This window comes from Spironucleus salmonicida, chromosome 4 (genome assembly GCF_000497125.1).
Source record: "Spironucleus salmonicida strain ATCC 50377 chromosome 4, whole genome shotgun sequence".
Classification (NCBI taxonomy): Eukaryota; Fornicata; order Diplomonadida; family Hexamitidae; genus Spironucleus; species Spironucleus salmonicida.
This window is the reverse complement of record NC_090599.1, coordinates 289,683-311,345: the sequence shown is the minus strand read 5'-3', so window position 1 is coordinate 311,345 and position 21,663 is coordinate 289,683. Positions and strand designations below refer to the sequence as shown.

Sequence of the window (21,663 nt, the reverse complement as noted above, 5' to 3'; positions counted from 1 at the left end):
ACGTTTAATAATTATAATATATATGTATAGCATTTTTACTACTTAATATAGGTCAAATATGAAACTTAATAATGAAAATTTACGCAATTTTATTATAACATCTAAGGAACCTATAAATATGATTAAGCTAAACAGACTGCAATTATAATAACCATATAATAGCTTAATTTAATATGTTATGACTTATACTTTTATTGCAAAACACACTAATTAAAAATTAATATGCTAATTTTAAAAATGCACAATAAATAATTTTTATTACTGAAGGGAGTAAATAGTAATTGACACATATATAGTTAGTATATATAAAAATGAAAGTTGATTAGATATTGTTTATGTATATCTTCTAAGATTATTTGAAAATTTGCTGATTAATAAATATGTATTGTATAGATCAAAAAGTTATAGAGAAACAAAGCATGAGTGAATAAGTATTATACTATCTTCTGTTTGTTATTAAAAATTCATCTCATAATTTATTATACAATATAATCATGCCTTAAAACCATTTAAAATCTTAATAATGAACGGTTAACTAGTAAAAAATAAAAACAATTTTTATATTCAGTAGCAAGTAACTCACTCTTCTAAAATAGCAACATTTTATTCCCCAGTAACACCAACACTACCATCATAGATTCCTTTTAATAATGCGAAAACTATCAGCTTAGCCCATATTCCGTATTCTAATGCAGTTCCACCTAATTAATAATCAGTAATCAAGTTATCAGCAATCTCATATGGACAAAAATATGATAAATTTAATTTCAAAGCTTGATTCAAAATGATATTTTAGTAAGATACTTTAATATTAATATCTACGATTTGACTAAGGTTTATTGGCTAAACGTTCAGCTGAGGAATAATTATTTCATAAAGACGCTGCGATGCGATCTACGATATATCATATGCAACTGTGATAATATCAACAATTTCGTATGGAAGAAGAGATTTATCTACTAATAAATTCTCATCAATAGTGATTCCATCTAAAATAGTGTTAATAGTAATTGGGATTGTTTCTAAAAAGTTCATTTTAGTTATATTTTGTACATATAACAAATAGTATAATAATAATAAATAATTACATACTATTTTTAATATAATTTATTCTAAAGTATTTAATTTGTTATAATCGGAGTACAGTAATGACGATAAATTAAATTAAATTAAATTAATATTATATTATATGATATATAATATATTGATAAATATTTTTAATATGACCACACAAATATAATTATTATACTAAATTATTCATAAGTTAATAAAATTCCTATACACAAATGTCAAATCGTTACCATCACTCTTCCTCAATCATCGGTAACATGATAGCACCATGTGACTCGATTAGAGAGAAATAAAAACGCGCTGGTATTGAACCAAAGAATTTTATGCGGGAAAATGCGCAGTAAATTAAGTGTAAAGAGAACGAAATCGCCTAAAAATAGCTAGAGTAGGAGTAGAAGGCTGCAGTGCCAGCTTTTAGACTTAAAGAGTTTGAAAACGCCTAGCCTAAAATTTAGTAAACTCTGGACCAAAACAAGCCCGATTAGACGCATTAATTTTTAAGAAAAAATGAAGGCCAGGTCCACAGCAATATCATGGCCCCAAGAGTGAAGAACGCAAGTGGTTCAAGTGAAGGTGGAAATAGTGATCGTTAGTCTAGTGCCAGATAAGTTATTACGAAAAAAGGACCAATTCCAGAAGCTCCAAAACCTAAAAACGTGAATTTTATCAAACAAAACAAAGAAAATTCTAAAATTAGTAAACCGTCCGAGCAGGTAGAGGAGATATCTAAGTAGAAGTTGGGACAGATTCCAGACTATCTGAGGCAGAGAAAAATGGAAGAGATGTCAAAGAAAGACTAAGATGAATGGGAAAAACAAGAAAGGGCTAGACTGTCTAAAATCCCTAGAGGATGTAGGGAAGTTGGTGATGATGAGCGTGTTCAATTATTAGCAGAATTGAAGGAGGCTTTGAACGTTGAGCAGAAACGCTTACATTCGTTCAAATTTACAAATGATACTTAGAGCGGAATGAAGGCTAGGGAGGATTGTGCTGATAAGATAGAGCAATTGGAGAAAACGATTAGGGACTTTTAGAGATAAGGGCCACTGTATCTTGCGATTGATTGATATAATTATTATATAATACACAAAGTATTTGGTCATAAATGAGTAAATAGGTGTTTCGGTAGTTACTATAAACACCTAAAATACATATCAAAGCTATTTTTGATTACAAATAGATTATTGTTTACTCTACTAGCTTTAGTAAGGTTAAAGTTAATAAAATTGTAAGCAAATTTATTATTTTTAAAGAAGAGAAAGAGTAAAAAGATATCCATGAATATTTATTAGAAGAATAGGCAATTAGGCTTAATAAAAAATCAGATTCTATTGTAAAATCTCATTCTTCAATGCTAAGTAATCATGTTTATCATGATAAATAACATCTTCAATCATTAGTGAATGAAGGAGGTTGGGTAAAATGGTATTAAGATTATAAATTTTTACTAACTTCTAAAGAGCGATTAGTTTTGAATGCTATTATTACTGCCGCAACTTTTGAACAATAGCTTCATGATTCATTCCCACTTATTTACAAATGATTTTGAATAAAGTATTAATTATATATTATTTTATGATCTAATTTAGTTAAAATTTTCTCTTCACTCCAAACATTTTATAAATGCAGCAGTCAAAATTTGGTTTATAACCTGCAATTGTAGTTCTCAAAGAGGGTACAGATACCTCATAGGGTAAAGGACAGTTATTAACTAATATAAAAGCCTGTGTTTCACTCGCTGATATCTTATAAACCACTCTTGGACCAAGAGGTATGGATAAGATGCTTATTAAAGGTGGAAATGCAACTGTATCTAACGACGGCGCAACAATATTATCTCTTTTAGATGTCACTCATCCAGCTGCTCGCTGTTTAGTTGATATTTCTAAGTCATAAGATTCAGAAATCGGTGATGGTACTACCTCAGTTTGTGTTTTAGCAGGTTCCTTCTTAAAACATTCTTCATAATTAGTTGAAGATGGAGTTCATCCACGTATCATTGCTCGTTGCTACAGAAAAGCATTATCTATATGCATTGATAGGATCCGTTCGGTTGAAAGAAAGTTCGAAGATCAGTAATATGCTCAGACTCTTAAAAAACTTGCTGGTACGGCTATGAATTCTAAACTCATTGCTCCGTGCAAAGAGTAGTTTTCTCAAATGTGTGTTGATGCCGTTTTGGCCCTTAAAAGAAATGATGATTAATTGGATCTTCACAACTTAGGTATTAAATAAGTTTTAGGTGGTGCTCTTCAAGAGTCCTTTTTAGTACATGGTATAGCTTTCAAGAAAACATTTTCGTATGCTGGTCATGAATAATACAAAAAATGCATTGAATCTCCTAAAATTTTATTACTTAATTTTGAGTTAGAGTGGTCTGCTGAAAAAGAAGGCGCTGAAATCCGTCTTAATGATCCTTCTAAGTTCAAAGAGATTGTTGAAGCCGAATATTCTATTATTTATAACAAACTTAATATGATTAAAGAAGCTGGAGCCACTGTAGTATTCTCAAATAAATCAATTGGTGATTTGGCAACATAATTCTTTGCAGATCATGGCATTTTCGGCGCTGGAAGAGTTACAGATGCTGATCTTAAGAGAATCTCTATATAAACTAATGCAAATATAATTTCAGCAGTATCTGACATTCAAACTAATGTATTAGGTGATGCAAAGCTTTTTGAAGAAAAGTAAATTGGTGCTGAACGTTTCAACTTTATAACTGGTTTTGATGAATTAAAAGTATGCACAATCATCCTTAGAGGTGGGGCTGAATAATTTATTGCTGAATCTGAAAGATCTTTACATGATGCTATTATGGTTGTCCGTAGAGCAGTTAAAACACCTACTGTTATAGCTGGTGCAGGTTCTATTGAAATGCAATTAAGTTAATATTTATCAAGACATTGCAAAACTATTTCAGGTAAAGAGTAAATTATAATAGAAGCATTTGCTAATGCTTTAGAAGTTATTCCTCGCGCTTTGTGTGATAATGCAGGGTTTGATTCTACTGATATATTAAATCAACTTCGTTCGAAGCATGCAAAAGGAATTAGAAACAATGAAATTTGCTGGTAAGGTGTTGATATATAAAATGATTATACAACAATTGATGCTATGGAAGCATTTATTTGGGAACCTGCAAATATCCGTGTGAATGCTTTGAGATCCGCTGTAGAGGCTGCTTGTATTGTCTTATTGGTGGACTAGACATTCAATATGCCTAACGATACTTAAAATATCAAGAAAGAACAAAATAAGACTAAAGAAATGAAGAGAAAATTAGATGCCGCTGGTGTAGCCCCTAGTGTTGGTCCGGATGGCAGACCTGGTGCAGCTCTTTAGCAAAAAATGGGTAAAGCTGCAAGAAGGCTTAAATGACTCTCGTTTTATGGTTTATTCTATTTCATTTTAGTTTTTAAAGATTCTACATTTAAAAATATTATTATTATTCTCCTATTTGCACTATTAACTATAATGATTTTGAATTTAATTATAGGTTTTATATTATGTTGTATTTATTACTAAAATAATAAGAGATGTATATTTAAAAATGCATAAAGTGTCGTCATAAATTGTTATCCCACAGATGGCCTAAATTTTGTCTAAGTATTCCTAATATACAGTATAGTAACTAATTAATGACCATACAATATTAGATAATGTCTTATAAGAATAAAGAAAGTCGTTTCCGTGGGAATAATTAGCTTTGTAAACAGGACTATCAAAATAATAGGTATATCGTTGGTATTTTGATAATTTTTAAAGACATCTATTTGGAAATATTGAAAAATCGGATATGAATATCATTAGGACAGAAGTTTATAAATTGTTAAAAGATTGTAGTGATATTACTAAAGAAATGCAGTTTGTTATTAAATAAAAACTAAGTAAGTAATATCATAGAAATTCATTTACTATAGCATTCAATAACGCTAAAAATACTCTTAAAAAAGTTTTTAGTTTTAAAAATTAATCTCAGGTCCCAATTTATCGTACTCCTATTCCACCATAACTATAAGATTTAAGTAATATTGGTAATTTTAGCACATTACACTGTACTTTTGAAGTATTAGATACAAAAGAGGAGCCAGAATTTATGTGGTCACTAAATTAAGATTGGTGTATCTGATTATTATATATTATTATATTATAATTATTAATAAATTTTCCCTTTCATATATGCCGAGAGAAATAATAACATTACAGTGTGGTTAATGTGGTAATTAAATTGGGGCAGAATTTTGGCATAGACTGTGTCTAGAACACGGTATATTGGCTAATGGTTCTTTGGCTCCTGAAGCAATAAATTTTGATGATAGGAAAGATGTTTTCTTTTATTAGGCAGATGATAACCATTATATTCCTCGAGCATTATTATTAGACTTAGAACCTAGAGCTATTGGTTACATTCGTCAAGAATCACCTGTTAGATCATTGTTCAACCCTGAAAATATTTATATATCTAAGAACTAAACAGGAGCGGGTAATATCTGGGCATCTGGCTATAAATAAACAGAAGTTGACATTGAGATTATTTTAGACATGATTGATAGAGAAGCTGAGGGGGCTGATTCTTTTTCAGGCTTTAACCTTACACACTCAATTGCTGGAGGTTCGGGTTCAGGAATGGGATCTTGCTTATTAGAAAAATTATCAGAACGCTATCCAAAGAAATTATTGCAAACTTTTTCCGTATTCCCAAATCATACTACTTCGGAGGTTGTAGTTTAACCTTATAACTCCATGTTGACAATGAAGAGATTGACAAATAATGCAGATGCGGTTTTTACAATTGATAATACATCATTGGATAGAATTGTTGAAAAGCACTAATCAGCAGATTCAAAATCTGGATATTAATAGTCAAATGCTATTATTTCCACAGTTATGGCTGCATCAACAAGTACTTTAAGACTTCCTGGATTCATGGTAAATGATATGCTATCTTTAATAGGCTGCTTAGTTCCAACTCCAAGACTTCATTATTTAATATCGGCGTTCACTCCTATTTAGCAACTTATGACAACTGACCCAGTGGAATAAGAATATGATGCTTAATAAGCAATCAAAGATATGTACTAAGGATAAAATTAAGTTAGAAAAACATCAGTTTTAGATGTAATGAGGAGATTATTACACCCTGGAAATGGACTTGTTTCCTGTTCTAGAGATGGGACTTACATATCTTTATTAAATTTATTATAAGGTTAATTAGATTCCACATAATTACATAGATCTGTCACTAGATTATAAGAACGTAGATCTGTTAGATTTTCACCCTGGGCTCCATCAAATATTCAATTGGCAGTTTCTAAAAGATCACCTTTAATAGCTGAATAATCTAAGGTATCAGGGTTACTTATTTCAAACCATACTTCGGTTAGAGAAATATTTTAGAGGATTAGCAAAGATTTTAATAAGTAATTTGGAGAAACAGGCCGTACGGCCCCATTTATGTAAAACTATCGATCAAGCGAACTATGGGAGTCAGATGTAGAAATGCTATAAGAATTTTAGGATTCCAGAGAAAGCTGCACGAGTTTAATCGCAGAGTATGCAGCAGCAGAAAAGCCTGACTATTTAGATTGGGTAGAAGGGGGTATTTGAGTAATTTGGTAAAAATATCACTTACTAATTCAGATTAAATTCATATATTTTATAAAAATAGATCAGATACTTCTTAACAGTAATCTCTAGTAAATTAGGATATTACAAATTATGAATCATCAATCTGAATTCCTTTTCTGATTCCTACATGGATCTCAATGTCTTAGCCGAATACTTATATGTTAGATGAAAAACTTACTGTCTTTTGCTTTTTATTGTTGTTATTTTTTAAACCAATTATACTTTTAAGAGCGATATTTTTGTTAAAAAATGGAATAGGATAAACTGGTTAGTGTAATTCATTAAAATAAATCGAATCCTTTTTATTATGATAATTTTCTCTTCTAATTAATGATATTATATCATAATTGGGTTTAAGCTTATTAAAATTCGCATGCTATACTTATGACTGCTTAATAGTTAATTTCCTATTTTATATTTTTATATTATCTTTTACATTATTTTTGATATTAATTAAAAATAACACAGAGTTTTCTTTAAAATATAGCTTTTATTTATAAATACTTACATTAGACTAGTAAATAAATTAGTTTAATAATGCTGTTTAATATAATTCAGGACAAAACACAGCAGGTGTAAAGATGTCTATATACTGTTATAAATCATCTTAAATAAATATATAAAAAGCATTATCATGATAACATATAGGGACATATATCTCAAATAGATCTATTATATACTATTCTTTATTGCTTAATTAAAAGGATTATATATTTTTAACATCATAGACAATATTCATAAACCTAAAAAGGGAGTTAAATGATAATATATAATAAAATACAAATCATTCAACATTACCTACAATATATTTTTTGTATTCAATTAAATTAATTATTGTCGCATAAAGAGAGTCCTTATATAGTTAATATCCTTAGTTTATTTCATTAATACTACTATGGTTTTGATTTTATTTATGAATTAATTATAACAATTGTTGTTATTACTTTTGGAGTTACTCGTAACTATCTAGAGTTTCATCATATTTCTTTATGGTTTAGCTATTAGATTAGTGTATTTAGTATGAATTATAATCTGCATTCTTATCTTTTTTTAATTTTTTTACTTTAATATCATATGTGTTAATAAACTTATCATTAACATCTTACTATTAGACATATAGAATTTTAATATCAACCTAAGAGCTAAATTCTATATAAGACTCTTTGTCTTATATTGATCCTGTTTTGTAGTCAAATCTATATATATTTCCATAATGCCTAGAATGTAACAACGGTTTAACAACAGAATACTCAATATTATAAATCAATATAACACAATTTTAATCGTTTTGATAGTAGTCTCTATTAAAATTAAGTTTTTGAATGTCTTATGAAGTTGTGCAGATGTTAATTCTAGTATAATATTCAAATGGCATAATTGTATTATATTGCATAAAGCTTCCTATTAATTCCGCGATTTGCTTGTTATCTGTTTATAATATACATGAATTACTTAAGAAAACTTGTTTCAGAATAAGAAATATAATGTCATTATCTAAAAGATTAATCAAATTTTCAAATAAAAACTCTTCTAACTAATTTATTTATGCATTAAACAGATTGAAAAGCTGGTCACAAAATGCAGCATCAGTTTTGTGTTTTTACATTAAAAATACTATTTTTTCTTATGTAATTTAAGTATCATTTTTAGTAATTATTATATTCTTATTTAAAACCTTATATTTACTACACATTTTATACAGAGAAATTAGTTATTATTTAGTAAAATAATTTTGTAAAATATAAGGCAAAAATTTTTATGGTATGTTAATATCTTATCCAAATGATTTTTCAAGTAAATTTTATTACTATGAAGAGAAATATTATTGTTAGTAAAGAAGAAATGCTGCTAAATGAGAATTAAATTCGAGTTCTTTATTTAAATTTCTAACAATTTAACACTGATAATATATATTAGGTGTAATTACTTTGACTTAACTGCTGATATTGTGCATTTCATCTAAAATTCGAGTGTACTATTAATTTTTTGTTATCTAATTTTCTGCATTTGTTTTAATAAAATCTATTTTCAGTTAAATTTTATTTTACTCATTAATAATTTAATCTAATTTTTTATTTAATTTCTATTATCCTAACTAGTTCAGCCTAATTCTACTCTATAACGGAGGAATTAGTAGTTGATTTTGCTCAATTTCTATGGTCTTCTAGCTCAGAAAAAGTAAATTCAGTACTATTTTTAACAAAAATTCATCAAGTTATGATTAGAAAATGAGCTTTTCAATTTAATCATTAAAATCCTAATTACTATTAAACATTTAATCTTTAACTTATATAAGTGACAACAAAATCGTTATGCAATCCTTTGGTATATTTACTGACGAATCAGTTATATCTCTAATTAATTTATCAATGTTATCAAATTTTCTACGCATATACTTCTCCACATTTGAAAATTTTTTATCTTGAGTTATCACTAAATAAATTGCTTAAATTGTAATCTAACTAATTTCTTTATAAACATGGAATTAATAATGATTAATTTACCTTACATTTAGTCGATACTATTTTAATTTATGCCGAAGTGTTTACTAATATTGTTCAGATAATAAAATCTAATCTTATATTTATTTTAATTCTAAATTTATATCATTATTAATCTTAACTTGTATATCCATAAGTTTATTGTGTTACTCAATTTTGTTATTATACTCTATATTTTATTACTCAAAATCTTACACTGACTATAAATCTTAATAACTAGGTAAGGTACGCTTAAATCTTTATTCATGGTCAATTATATTTTAATTGACTTAGTTTTAAATATCTTAAAAATAAAGTAATTATTATTCTGTTACCGTGAATGTATTTCTTAAGTGTGTTAGAATTGTCTAATGATAATGATGAATTTCTTCAAGTTTTTAACTTTATGTAGTTAAATAAAGGTCTGAAAATATTGATTCTTCTATCTTATCTTAATGGAGATCAATTATCATATTATCTGATTTTTAATCATTAGATTCAATTATAATGTGAATAAGGTCTAATATAGAATTATTTTCAAAAAATTTATATTACAAAACATCTAAAATACTAAAAAATTATAAATCATATGTATTGCTAAGATTTTTAATTTATTACAAAAACATAATCTCTTGATCAGCAGTACATTAGGTAATCAAACTAGTAGAATAACCATCTTGTAGTATTTCTGTTAAATATTATAATATTCCTTCAATTTCTAAATTTTGAACTAATATAATGCATCTTTATTTGAGTAATACAACTTTTAAACAAACACCTAGATAAAAATCTAAGAAATTTTGGTTTTAGTAAACATAAAACTTAGAATTTGTGATTATTGTTACATCTTGAACTATATCCAGTAAATAAATTTCATTTTAATAGACTTACAAATGCTAATAAAAATCTAAAAAGAATATCAATTTTTACAGTTATAGAGTATTTGCATTATATTATGATAGAAATGATTTATTCAAATTGATAATATTGTGCTGACTAACAACAAGAGTGTCTGCATTAATTATTTAGTAACTATCTTAATAATAGGTATCATCTTGAAATGGAATACCATTATTACCTGGATATTGAACTATTGGCTTGCAAATACTAAATTCTAATTTATTAAATAAGGTAGAAATAATAAATTAAAATTATGGATTATCATTAAGAAGATTGCTATAATGTTTTTATAATAATTAATTCACAGAATCATGCTATAATATTTAATTAAAAAAAGACTAGTGTTTTAATAAAAACTTTTTAAATGAACATTAAAAATAATTTTATGCAATGAACAAAACATTTAATGTAAAACATAATGTTTAAGGTAATGATGTAGATAAAGCTTAATAATTCGATATTTGATCTAGTTTTATCTTCTAGTATGTGATAATAGAATTAATTTCTTCGTATTTAAAGTGATTTGCAATTTCTTTCATAACTATCTGCGTTTAGTTTAGAGGTTATTAGTTTTAATATAATGGTATTAAAAATTAATTCAAATTAGAATCTTCAAGAGTGAGAAAAATATTTTTGTTTAACTGCTTTTAATTTATTAAATTTACCGTGTTTTAATCATTAATTTATATTATATAAATTAAATTCTTATGATACATATTGAAAGGATTGTATGAAGATTCAATATAGTTGTTATTAAATATGTAATTATCAATATATTAAGTTGATGTGATTTTCTAGATTAAAATACTTTATTAAAACTTAGACCCCATTTCAACATAGTTATTATAATGATATTTTTAGATGAACAGCTTTAAGATAATAATATCAACACCTTTCATTATTCCATGTTAATGAATTATTTAGTTAGATAATAGTTTATTAATAAATTTAGTATTTTATTATTTTGATGTGCAATATTTTTATTCAATTTTCATGTATAATACGGAAATAATATCAGATATGTGTGTATATGTATCAAATAACTCTACTGAATCTAGCTCGACAAATACATGATGAATTTGCTTATTTTCTATTACTAACTGAGGAATAAACTTGTTTATTGAAAGATCTGATTATATCTTAAACATTAAATTTAACCCAACAGTTTATGTTAAGAAAATATCCCAAGAATTAAAATCTTAATTTGATTGTTGTGATTCACTTACCGTTTTAAATGTTAGTATAGACGGCAAAAATCTATTATTTCTTGATTACATTATTGCTTTCTGTGGCATTTCGATTTTAAGCTACTTATATTACCAGTATGAAAAAAATATAACAAGACCAAGCCAAAAACTATGTGGAACTTGAATAATTTTTAAATTTAGATGACAATGTAATTAAAATAAAACTGCATCAAAAGAGGAATATATACTGTTCATGACATTAAGCTAAAGGTTTAACATGTCATTATATTTTAGTTTTGCTTGATCTTATATAATTACCATTATTTGCAGTAAAACATCAATATAAATATCAATAATAGTGTTATTTACAATAATTTTTTAATATTTGTAAAAATAGTTAGTCATTAGAAGATTTTTACTTAATTACTTCTTAAATTCTAATTTTTCTCCTTAGAATTTTTCACTAAATATATCTAAATAATCTAATTCTTACTCCTATTAAATTATATCTTTCATATTAACCCATTTTTGATAATGTATAATAATATTTATCATTAATAATTAAGCTAATCCAAATTACTGTAATGTTGATTAGTAATCAACAAGAGGATAATGTATACTTTTAGATTAATTTACTAATAAAATTATCATTTATGTAGATTAATATTGAGATTTAATGAGCTTAATATCTTATTCAGATATTTGTTATTAATTTATATTATTAAAGACAATAAGATTATACTATTTCATGGAATCCTTGGCTATTTAAGATTAAATATTGTTAATGAAAGATAGCTCCACATCTTCGTTTATGTATAATTGAAGACAGTACTTTAATAAAATAGCAATTTCATCCAAAAGTTATAACTAGTGAAAATTAAAATTTATTACATGTATTTAAACTCTTTATGCAGTAAGTAGTACTATACGGTTAAGAATTTAATAAATATACTTGCTTATGTTATTAATTATAATATTATATCTGATTATAGAATATTCAGATATATAATTTGAGAGTTATAAAGTAATGTTTGATGTTGATAAGAAGCTTTCATAAAAATTTTAAATTCCAATCCTTAAATGGAGTGGCGGAATTTTATTTAAGAGAGTGACTAATTCTTATACTTGTACTTTAAATCTAAACTACTAATCCAACTTTAACTTTCCCTATAGAAAATTAATTATACTTTAACACCATTATTATTATAAAAAATCAGAGCTAACGATATCATAATAGAAATCTGTTTCGCACTGGGCATATTAATATGAAGATAAAACGACGAATACACATAAGGTATCTATTACTATTACTGAGTCCTTTATTAGCTCGTCTTCTATGTTTTTAGTCACTTCATCATAAAAAGGTGAATATTGATCGTCGTAATTATTAGCACATTATAATCTATCCCATCCCTATTCTCTTTAAACTAGATGAAATTTATATTAAACTGTTTTAACACTCTGCGTTTAATCTTATGTATCTTCTGTTTAACTATAACTCATACTATATGAAGAATTTTAAATATTAACTATATATTCACACTATGGCTATCCAAATACATCATTTGTCACCACGTTGTTTCTTGCTTGTGATATAAAAGTTGATGTGTAATTATTTGTATATGTTTTAGATCGAACAGAACTCCTACCTCCAAAAATTTGAGGTTTAAGCTAAGTTAAAATAAGAAAACTTATTTAATCTAAGTACTTAATGTTCAGAAAATCGTATTTAGGTAATGAAAATTACCGAATAGACAACAGATCACCAGCTCCTGGCACTAATTATTTAAATTTCGGATGATAAATCTATAAAGCATACTCTCTAAGATGTGAGAACTATTAAACCTGATATAATAATGAAAGCTTGGATGCTAAATAATTAATTTTCTACAAAACCTGAAAATCTATTAAAAGCGACTGTGCTGATTCTGTCAACTTTTTACTAGCAAACGTACTCAAAAATGGCAACATATCAGTCTGCATATATTACTCCCTTGATGCATACACTTACTATACATATGATATCCTAGAAATAGAACCATCTTACAAAAGAATAATCAGCTACTCTGGATTTAGCTCTGTTTTCTAAAGTTGCAGTAGTACCGAGCTAGCTAGAAACTGAAAAGTATCGTCGTTGGATAACAAAATTTCATGTTGAATGACTACAAATGGCTACTTTAGTTACTTATATAGGTAATTATTGGCATCATAGTTAATCATGTTCCGGATATGCTAATTCTGCTGCTGATTTTATAAAATACTTTTTAGCTTTGTCAGAAATTAATTAGCAATATTATATAAAATATTCGCTTTTTCGTAAGCGAATGGTAATTCTGAAACCATAGCTATTACAAAACTCTTTTTCTTGTGTTGTACCGATAGGAATCCTGAAATAAATTCCTAAATTTGCTGAATGAAAAGTTCAAGCTTTGAGATTAGTAGGACGCCCATTTATACAGAACTCTGCAGAGTGTATTCCTTTTCTATATAAATTTCATGTGGAATAACAATACTCGAATCCAATACTATATAAAAGGCAGTTTATATTACTTCTGAAGGGTAGATTGTACAGGGATAATTATACTGGTCTGAATGTTGGAAAATTTCTAGTGGGAATTCGTAATCGTTTTATAAATTTGGTGAGTAATAACTATCTCCATGTGTCGAAATATGTAGCATTAACCTAAGTTTTTTGATACATTATGTGGTATAAATGGCGATTGACTCTTCAATAAGTAGTATTAGTTGGACAATAATTTGTAGGAATGGGTGGTTAATCGAAAATGGAAACACAATACATGGTATTTCAGGCATATCTTATGTATTAATTGGTCTATATAGTGGTACGAATGTTTGTGTGGATAGTGAGTTTTCATCTACCTAACTTTTTGTTTAAAATCCAATAATAGTATTTACTTCATATGAGGATATGACAGTAGAAGCGATAAATGGATATAGCACATTTATTGACATTTCTTAAATAAAATTCAGAAACAAACTGTTGTTGTTCTAATTTTCGACATTTTATTATATTTGAAAATATTTTTTAATATTAGCTTTTTTTCTTAAGATAGTTAAAATTTTACTATACTTAGACTTATTCAGATTATTTGATATAAATACTTAGCAAAAATCTTTGATAAAATTTAAATCTAAAATATCTTTTTAAACAATAGGAAATATGTCTGAATTAGTTGTCATTAATTTCAAAAGATGAAGACTCTCTATTTGTCTGACCTTTTCTAGAAGAGCATTTAAACTATAATAATATGCACTGTTTGTTACATTATTTGCAACCTAGAGATTACACTTAATAAATTAAACAATATTTTAAAGAATATTGTCTTATAATTATACAGTTAAGAGGAGCGACTCTATTATAGAATATTTCTTAGCCCATTCATTTTAATTTATCTATAAATCTTCCTATGAGATCTCATTTAAGGATATTGCTGAGATTTCAGATATTTCTTCATCATTTTTAAAGACATTCTACGATGCTTCATTATAATTATTAGGTTATGTGTCGTCGATATAGCTAAAGATTGGATTAAGTACAATAATATTATCATTTACAAGTTCCTCACTATACTATAGTTTTAATATTTATTGATATATCGTAATGCTTGTCCCTGAAAATATTTTTATTACTTCATTCATATCTTATTATGTACCAATCTAGTATATACATGAAATATCTAAACACAAATTGTCAAATAATGAAGAATGTGATAAAAAGGAAACAATTTAGAAATTATTAAAGGATTTACAAATTAGCAACCCAAATAAGAAAAATACTAATATATATGATTGAAATTAGTAATAAATTTATCTATATTCCGATAATTAATCCATATATGGATGTTCAATACAAAGTTTTTAAAGGTATTAAAGAGAGTTTAATAATTATTATAAGTTTAGATCATTTACTTATTGTAACTTATACAAAGATATAGCCTAATTAAAATGAAACTATATTCTTTTTTGCACGAATTCTTCTTACAAATTTTTAAGAATACCTATTGTGTCTATGTATGAAATATCTAGGGATTCCTATTTAAACTGTGATAAATGCTCGATTATTTGTTGCAGGAGAACTTATTTGTCACTTTCCAAGATTTATCTGTAGTTTATGGTAATTTAAGATATAGTTTTATTAAAAATATCTTCTTCAAATGCATTTTATATAATCTAAGAAATATTACTAACTTGCTCTATTTATATTATCATTAATTACTAAATTTCAGGTTCATCATTAATTTACCAAATTTATATACAATTTTAAATTTTTTAATATTACTTTTAGTCTTTATTCTATATAGTAATTAGAACTTTTATCCAATGATGCTTTTAAAAAAGTTTATAAGACAAGAAAAAAGTAATTTTAGACCATAACGAATCTATTACTTTAATACATTCATATAATTATTTTTTAATCTAAACATTATCAATATTTTCTATATTATATATAATTTTATTATGGGCCTCTCTTGCTGAATATAAAAAAGAATCAACGCTTTTATAGAAATAACTTACTTTTTTACATATCAATTTTTAAAATAACTATATTAATAAAATTAATTCCTAATAAGACAATATTTTATACTGTACTGTCTTTTATAATGAAATAAATGTCGATTTATTAATCTATTAAGTAACAAAAGTACTTATATTAGCCAAAGAGTAATATTCAGTTTGGATATCATAACATTCGCATTATCCTTATAAATATCTTAACTCATAAATATGAAGTAGTGATGTTCTAAACTATTCTAACTGTTTTTAATCAACAATTTCAATAAGTGAGCTTATTTTTGATATAATTTTTTCTGAATCACTTATATAAAAATCTTTAAAATTCTCTTCCTTAAAAGTATTAAATATTAATTTTTCCATAAACTAATCTTATGTTGTCAGTATTTATCCAAATAACTCATGAGTATGATAAATGAACTAAATTCGTGTATTATTAACTAATATATCAACTCTTTAATTAATATCATCTATTTTAAATTTTATTACTGGTAATTCTCTTTAAAATTAGTCTATATTAGTATGAATTAAAACATTGCTTGATGTTAAAAATATATTCATATCTAAGCATTTTTAATTAATTAGAATAAATGTCTAAATACAACATTTCATTATAAATGAACTTCTAATAAGTTTTTCTACCCTATTATAATTAGAAATATCTACAGATGTTTATTAGGTGCATTCTTCTATTACATGTTCTAATTGCACAATTTATTTTTATAGCTACGCACTAGAATCATTAAGTACACTTTCTATAAATGCGACAACAGGGGACATTGCTTCCTGTACAATATCGTATACAATTTTTTAATAGTATGATAATAATTTAGTAGAATTTAGAACTGTGAAACCTAAATGAATGTTATTCACCTAATATTAAAATTTATTGAGATAATCTAAGAACACATCAAATTATGAGAAAAACTATTTCAATACGGATTCATCTTTAATTGCATCATACAACTATATAAGATTCTAAATAGTTTCATAATCTTCTATCAATAGGTTTTATAATTTACTTTTAATCTAAAATAAATCTTATACTTAATATCTGATAGCTTTTAATTCAACTATCTTTGCGTCAATAATGTAGATATTTTATTCTGTCGTTTATATTTAGTCAAATATTTATTAGAATATTTTTTCGATTTAAATAAATAAATAGATTTAAATCTAAGAAATAGGATATTTACAATTATTATATAAGCATGGTATTATCAAATTAGTGACAGTATCCATAGAATTCACCACCAATGTAATTTAAAATTATTTTTATAATTCATTGATAAATGTGTTTAAATATGAATGAGAAGACATAATAGAATTAATCCATAACAATATGCGAGTAAATGGTGAACTAAATACATTAATATCAGATTATTCTTTAAATTTTGTCAAATCAATATTATAACCATAATTTTATAGATCTAAAATAATATCGAGCCATTAACTTAATTTATGCAACACATCTTTATTTACTAAATTTTATTGACTGTCTATTTCTTAATTTGTGATAATGTTAGAAAATAATTGAATAAGCTATGTTGTAGTCATTATATCAGGACTATAATGAATAGAATCATCATAAAAAGCATCAATTTAAAATAATGGATATGTTTTCTCCGACATAAATAAGAATAATATACCAAGTTATAAAATTTAAACACAAGATATTAAATCTCTAATTTTATTGACAAGTATTTATAAATCTGGAACAATTTGAAAATAAAAATCCTAATTTATTTCGGATAAACTAGTAATTATTTTATTTTAAATATTGCATATAAGTTCATTTAAATAATTTTTACATTTAAGTATAGTATGCTCTATAATTCTAAATATTTCTTTATTCTGTAATTATGATGAAACTTTTCTGAAGTTTTTTGATTTCTTTTCTAAATTAGGAGGTTGAGTTTTTAAACCTTAATCATAACAAAAACAACCTATTTTAAAATAATTTTACAATTCCAAATCGAAAGATTCAACTGGAAACATTAAAAAGGATTTATTTGCTATGATAGTATCTTTAAGTAACTATAAAAAGTCGTCATCATATTATAAATATTATTCTAAATCTTTTTAGTTAAACTCATTTTCCAAATAAAACTGATCTATCATTTCTGTGCATTCACCAATAACCTCAAAAAATAACTAGTTGCTCATTAAAGAATTACTAAGCATAAAAGCACTTTTGTTCGAAAATTCTTTTAGTTATAAATTCATTGTCCAAGTTAAAAATTTACTAGATTCAGCAACTTAAAATAGGTTGTCAATCTATAAATTCAATCGTGATTTATAAATAAAAGTTAACTACTTATAATTATAAATAATATTAAATTTTTAAACTTATGTTTTAAGGGATATTGCAATATCAGGCACAAAACAGTTTACTGGAGGGTAAAGACCAAAATTTCCGTAACTTTCTAATTCTATTTATTATTATTGTTAATGAGAATATATAATAAAATTATCTAATTCAATAAGATAATTTATTAATCCATTTAAATCGATAAACGTAATTAAATCCTAGGTGATAACATCAAATACGGATTAATTAATTTTTTCTAAGAAATAAATTGCTTTCTCTTTCAGGTAATCTTCTTTTAATCTTATTAAATTTGATTTTAATTCTGTTGACTTGCTTAAATACTATTCAAACTATATAATAAACCAGTTAAGATGTGGGCAAATAGAATGCAACTTTATAGAAGTTAATGTTAAGTCTTCTTATAAATATTCGTGAAACCTTTATGTAATTAATTTTGCTAATGTTAATAATGTCTAAAACTATGTATCTTTAGATATTTATATAAAATAACAATTCTCTTCTAATTATAACATAGATTATAATAAGTTAATACTCAACTTATTAATAAACTTTGCAATATTGCATATCTGTGTTTATTAGTATTCTAATTCATTAATGGATGTAGGTATTGTATCAAAAAATTTAACAACAAATATTAAGTAATTATCAAAAACTCTTGATAACTAAAGAATAACAGGTTTACTTGTAAATAAATATGAGACTTTGATGAATACCTATAAAAATTCAATAATTGAATCAATTGTTTAAAATCCATCTAATAAATGACTGGTAATATTTATTTCTAGATCTGATAATTTTTCCGTTATGATTTAACATTTGAGATGGAATAATGCTGCTACATGATAATGTTCATCGATAATATGCTGATCTGTATATGGTACTAATAGGTTATCTTCCTGTGTGTACTATACAATTTATTTTCCTTCCTTAACAACATGTAAAATATTATCAGAAACTAGTGTGAGGAATGATGTAGTTTATTTATTGATACATAAACTATTTAACTCTAGAATAGAGTTTTCTATATCATCTTTCAGTTATACTGAAAATGGCAAAAATTCATCTTGGATAACCTGTAAAAGATTTTAATAATTATATAATTACTATATTAAATATAATACATTTCCAGCTTTTCTTAAATATCCTTCAAATATCTCTTACTATGTAAGTTTGTACATATTTTTATAGAAATCTATAATCATCGTCAATCTGATTGTATAGTTCTATGGGTCTATGATTGCTTAGCTATCAAGTTCCATATAATTTTTAGTAGCTAATATAATCTCATTATAAAATGCAGGTAATATGAAAGAGATTATTTTTTATTAATCGTATAATTCTTATTGAGTTAATGATTTATCAAAGTTAATATTTTAGCTTATTTTATTAACAATATCAAAAAGGATTTAAGCTGTTTGCCATGACAGTTTCCTTTAGTGTTGATTGTTTTTAATTAAAGGCTCGTATTTTGGTTTGAAGCTTGAAAAAGACATATTAATAAATCTGCATAAAAGTGGATAAGAAGGTTTGAATAATTTTATTAAATTTTATATAAACTTAATCCTTATATTAACATTAAATGATACTATATCATATTGTCCTACTGCTAATGACTTTCTTTTCCTTAAAATTTGCAAAATTTATGGATTAAACGACTACAGATTGAGAAGATTACCTTCATGTATAACTAGATTTTATAAATATCTAAATAAACCATTTTATTGGGTTAAATATAATAATGTTTCCATACCAATGGTAGAATAGCTATAGTTTTTGTTTTAATAAAATCGATAAAATAGAACAGCAACTGGAGATAATGGCTACTAATTGTTAATTAGTATTTCTTCTTCAGTTTATATTTAAGAATAAATCGGCTGATAATTTTATTATAATCCAAAATTTATAACCTATCTCATAGCCTGAATTTATATATAAAGAAGTTCTTCTAAAAATACAAAGTGGGCTGGTTAGCAATCAGTTTTTTATATTTAAGCCAACTAATTTTCTGTAAGTTAAGGAAGCTAAGTGTTTTCATTTCTAAAATATGTCCCAAATGCTTTATTTAATGGTAAGAATGCATCCTTCTAAAACGAATTAAATTAAAAATAGTTTTATAAAATCATATTTTTTAATTAACTGTTAATAAGTAAAAATGATATAGATTCTAAAGGAAGCTTAGTTTAGTATAAATCTACTTGTGGTTTTATAGCTACTGATCCATTACTTTGATATTGTAAAGTGAAAAATCCTGGTAAAGCAAAGTAAAGAAACTTTATTCTGGGAGTTGAAAGAAATACTTCAATTAACTATGCATTTTCAGTATTTTCATATAATATTTCTTAGCTAAGTAATGCTATTAAAGCGTTACCCACTTAGTTTGTAATAACTAGTTGTCTTCTGCTCATTAAAAAATTAACTTTTTATTATGATAAATAAATATATTATAAACCACTCCATTAATCAAAATGGTAGATATAACTGTTCATTAAATTCACTCCATGATGTATCAAAAGAATTTAGTTAATGTTATCCCTACATAAGATTATATTGTATATATTTATGACACTCATCTTTATATTACGAAATAAAATCAATTTTATGACCAAATCAGAATTAACTCTAGTACCAAAATTATATTACCACCTTATGAGACATAAAACATCTTTATTTAAACCTATTCTGGAATTTTTGTATATAATTTCACAAAAAAGAATGTTAATTTTATCAACTTTGATTAGTATATAAATGTATTTTAGGTAAATGATTCTCAACTTATTGCTTCAAAGGTAAATTAAATAGTTTTTATTGATATTTTTGGCGAGATTTTATAAATACAAGCAAAAAATGATATAATTACCTCATAATATTTTAAACTAAATGAAGAATTTGTTGGAATGTTAATAAACAAATAATAATTCTATGTTATTTAATTTTAGTAATTTGTTTTAAGTAAAGAACTTATTTTCAATGAAGATATTATAGATTTCTTTTGTCTTCAGCAAAAGTTATATTTCTTCCGGTAGAATATGATTGAATAATACGATTTTTAGTTATAACTTGAAAATAAGATTGAAATTTCTAAGTATAAAATAGTTAGTGTTTAATTTTTAGATAATAAGTTTAATTTATTTTTGTCAGATAAATCATGTTATATTTATGATCTGAAATTAAGTTTAGAATCTATTTAATAAAATAATAAATAGTTAATGTTATCTTCACAGGATTTAATATATTTAGATTTAGATAATCTTAAATTTACACCCAATATTGATTATTCATCTGGCGGAGATGAAAAATATGCAGATAGAATCATACTATCCCATATTAAAACTATGCACTATACATCACTTAACCTATTTTCTATGACACCTCTTATTATAATATATAATTTTAAAGAATCGCAGCTAGAAATTTTGAATATTGCAAAATTTAAATCGCTTAAGATTACAACTTAGCCGATTGAGAATTTGTGTTTATCATCATCTGTTGATTGTATCTATTTAGCATTTTCAACATATTCTAATAACGA

At 25.2% G+C, this 21,663-nt stretch overlaps 7 protein-coding genes across 7 annotated transcripts; 5 read left to right on the top strand and 2 right to left on the bottom strand. All coding sequences in view use genetic code 6, as the record gives it.

Moving 5' to 3' along the window:
• Positions 1-579: 579 nt before the first annotated feature.
• On the bottom strand, positions 580-1,035 carry SS50377_23592 (uncharacterized protein; the record flags this gene model as incomplete). The annotated part of the gene is made up of 1 exon (XM_067907456.1): positions 580-1,035. The coding sequence occupies one exon, from the start codon at positions 1,033-1,035 to the stop codon at positions 580-582; it is 456 nt and encodes a 151-aa protein (XP_067764430.1).
• A 251-nt stretch (positions 1,036-1,286) lies between these two features.
• On the top strand, positions 1,287-2,138 carry SS50377_23591 (Calmodulin-binding protein; the record flags this gene model as incomplete). Its single annotated transcript, XM_067907455.1, has 1 exon — positions 1,287-2,138. One exon carries the CDS (start codon positions 1,287-1,289, stop codon positions 2,136-2,138), a length of 852 nt encoding a protein of 283 aa, XP_067764429.1.
• Positions 2,139-2,176: 38 nt separating this feature from the next.
• Positions 2,177-2,614, top strand: SS50377_23590 (uncharacterized protein; the record flags this gene model as incomplete). Its single annotated transcript, XM_067907454.1, has 1 exon — positions 2,177-2,614. The coding sequence occupies one exon, from the start codon at positions 2,177-2,179 to the stop codon at positions 2,612-2,614; it is 438 nt and encodes a 145-aa protein (XP_067764428.1).
• An 80-nt stretch (positions 2,615-2,694) lies between these two features.
• Positions 2,695-4,452, top strand: SS50377_23589 (TCP-1 chaperonin subunit eta; the record flags this gene model as incomplete). Its single annotated transcript, XM_067907453.1, has 1 exon — positions 2,695-4,452. The coding sequence occupies one exon, from the start codon at positions 2,695-2,697 to the stop codon at positions 4,450-4,452; it is 1,758 nt and encodes a 585-aa protein (XP_067764427.1).
• A 172-nt stretch (positions 4,453-4,624) lies between these two features.
• On the top strand, positions 4,625-5,203 carry SS50377_23588 (uncharacterized protein; the record flags this gene model as incomplete). The annotated part of the gene is made up of 1 exon (XM_067907452.1): positions 4,625-5,203. One exon carries the CDS (start codon positions 4,625-4,627, stop codon positions 5,201-5,203), a length of 579 nt encoding a protein of 192 aa, XP_067764426.1.
• Positions 5,204-5,253: 50 nt separating this feature from the next.
• On the top strand, positions 5,254-6,681 carry SS50377_23587 (Gamma tubulin; the record flags this gene model as incomplete). The annotated part of the gene is made up of 1 exon (XM_067907451.1): positions 5,254-6,681. One exon carries the CDS (start codon positions 5,254-5,256, stop codon positions 6,679-6,681), a length of 1,428 nt encoding a protein of 475 aa, XP_067764425.1.
• An 805-nt stretch (positions 6,682-7,486) lies between these two features.
• Positions 7,487-20,539, bottom strand: SS50377_23586 (uncharacterized protein; the record flags this gene model as incomplete). The annotated part of the gene is made up of 1 exon (XM_067907450.1): positions 7,487-20,539. One exon carries the CDS (start codon positions 20,537-20,539, stop codon positions 7,487-7,489), a length of 13,053 nt encoding a protein of 4,350 aa, XP_067764424.1.
• Between the last annotated feature and the right edge of the window lie 1,124 nt (positions 20,540-21,663).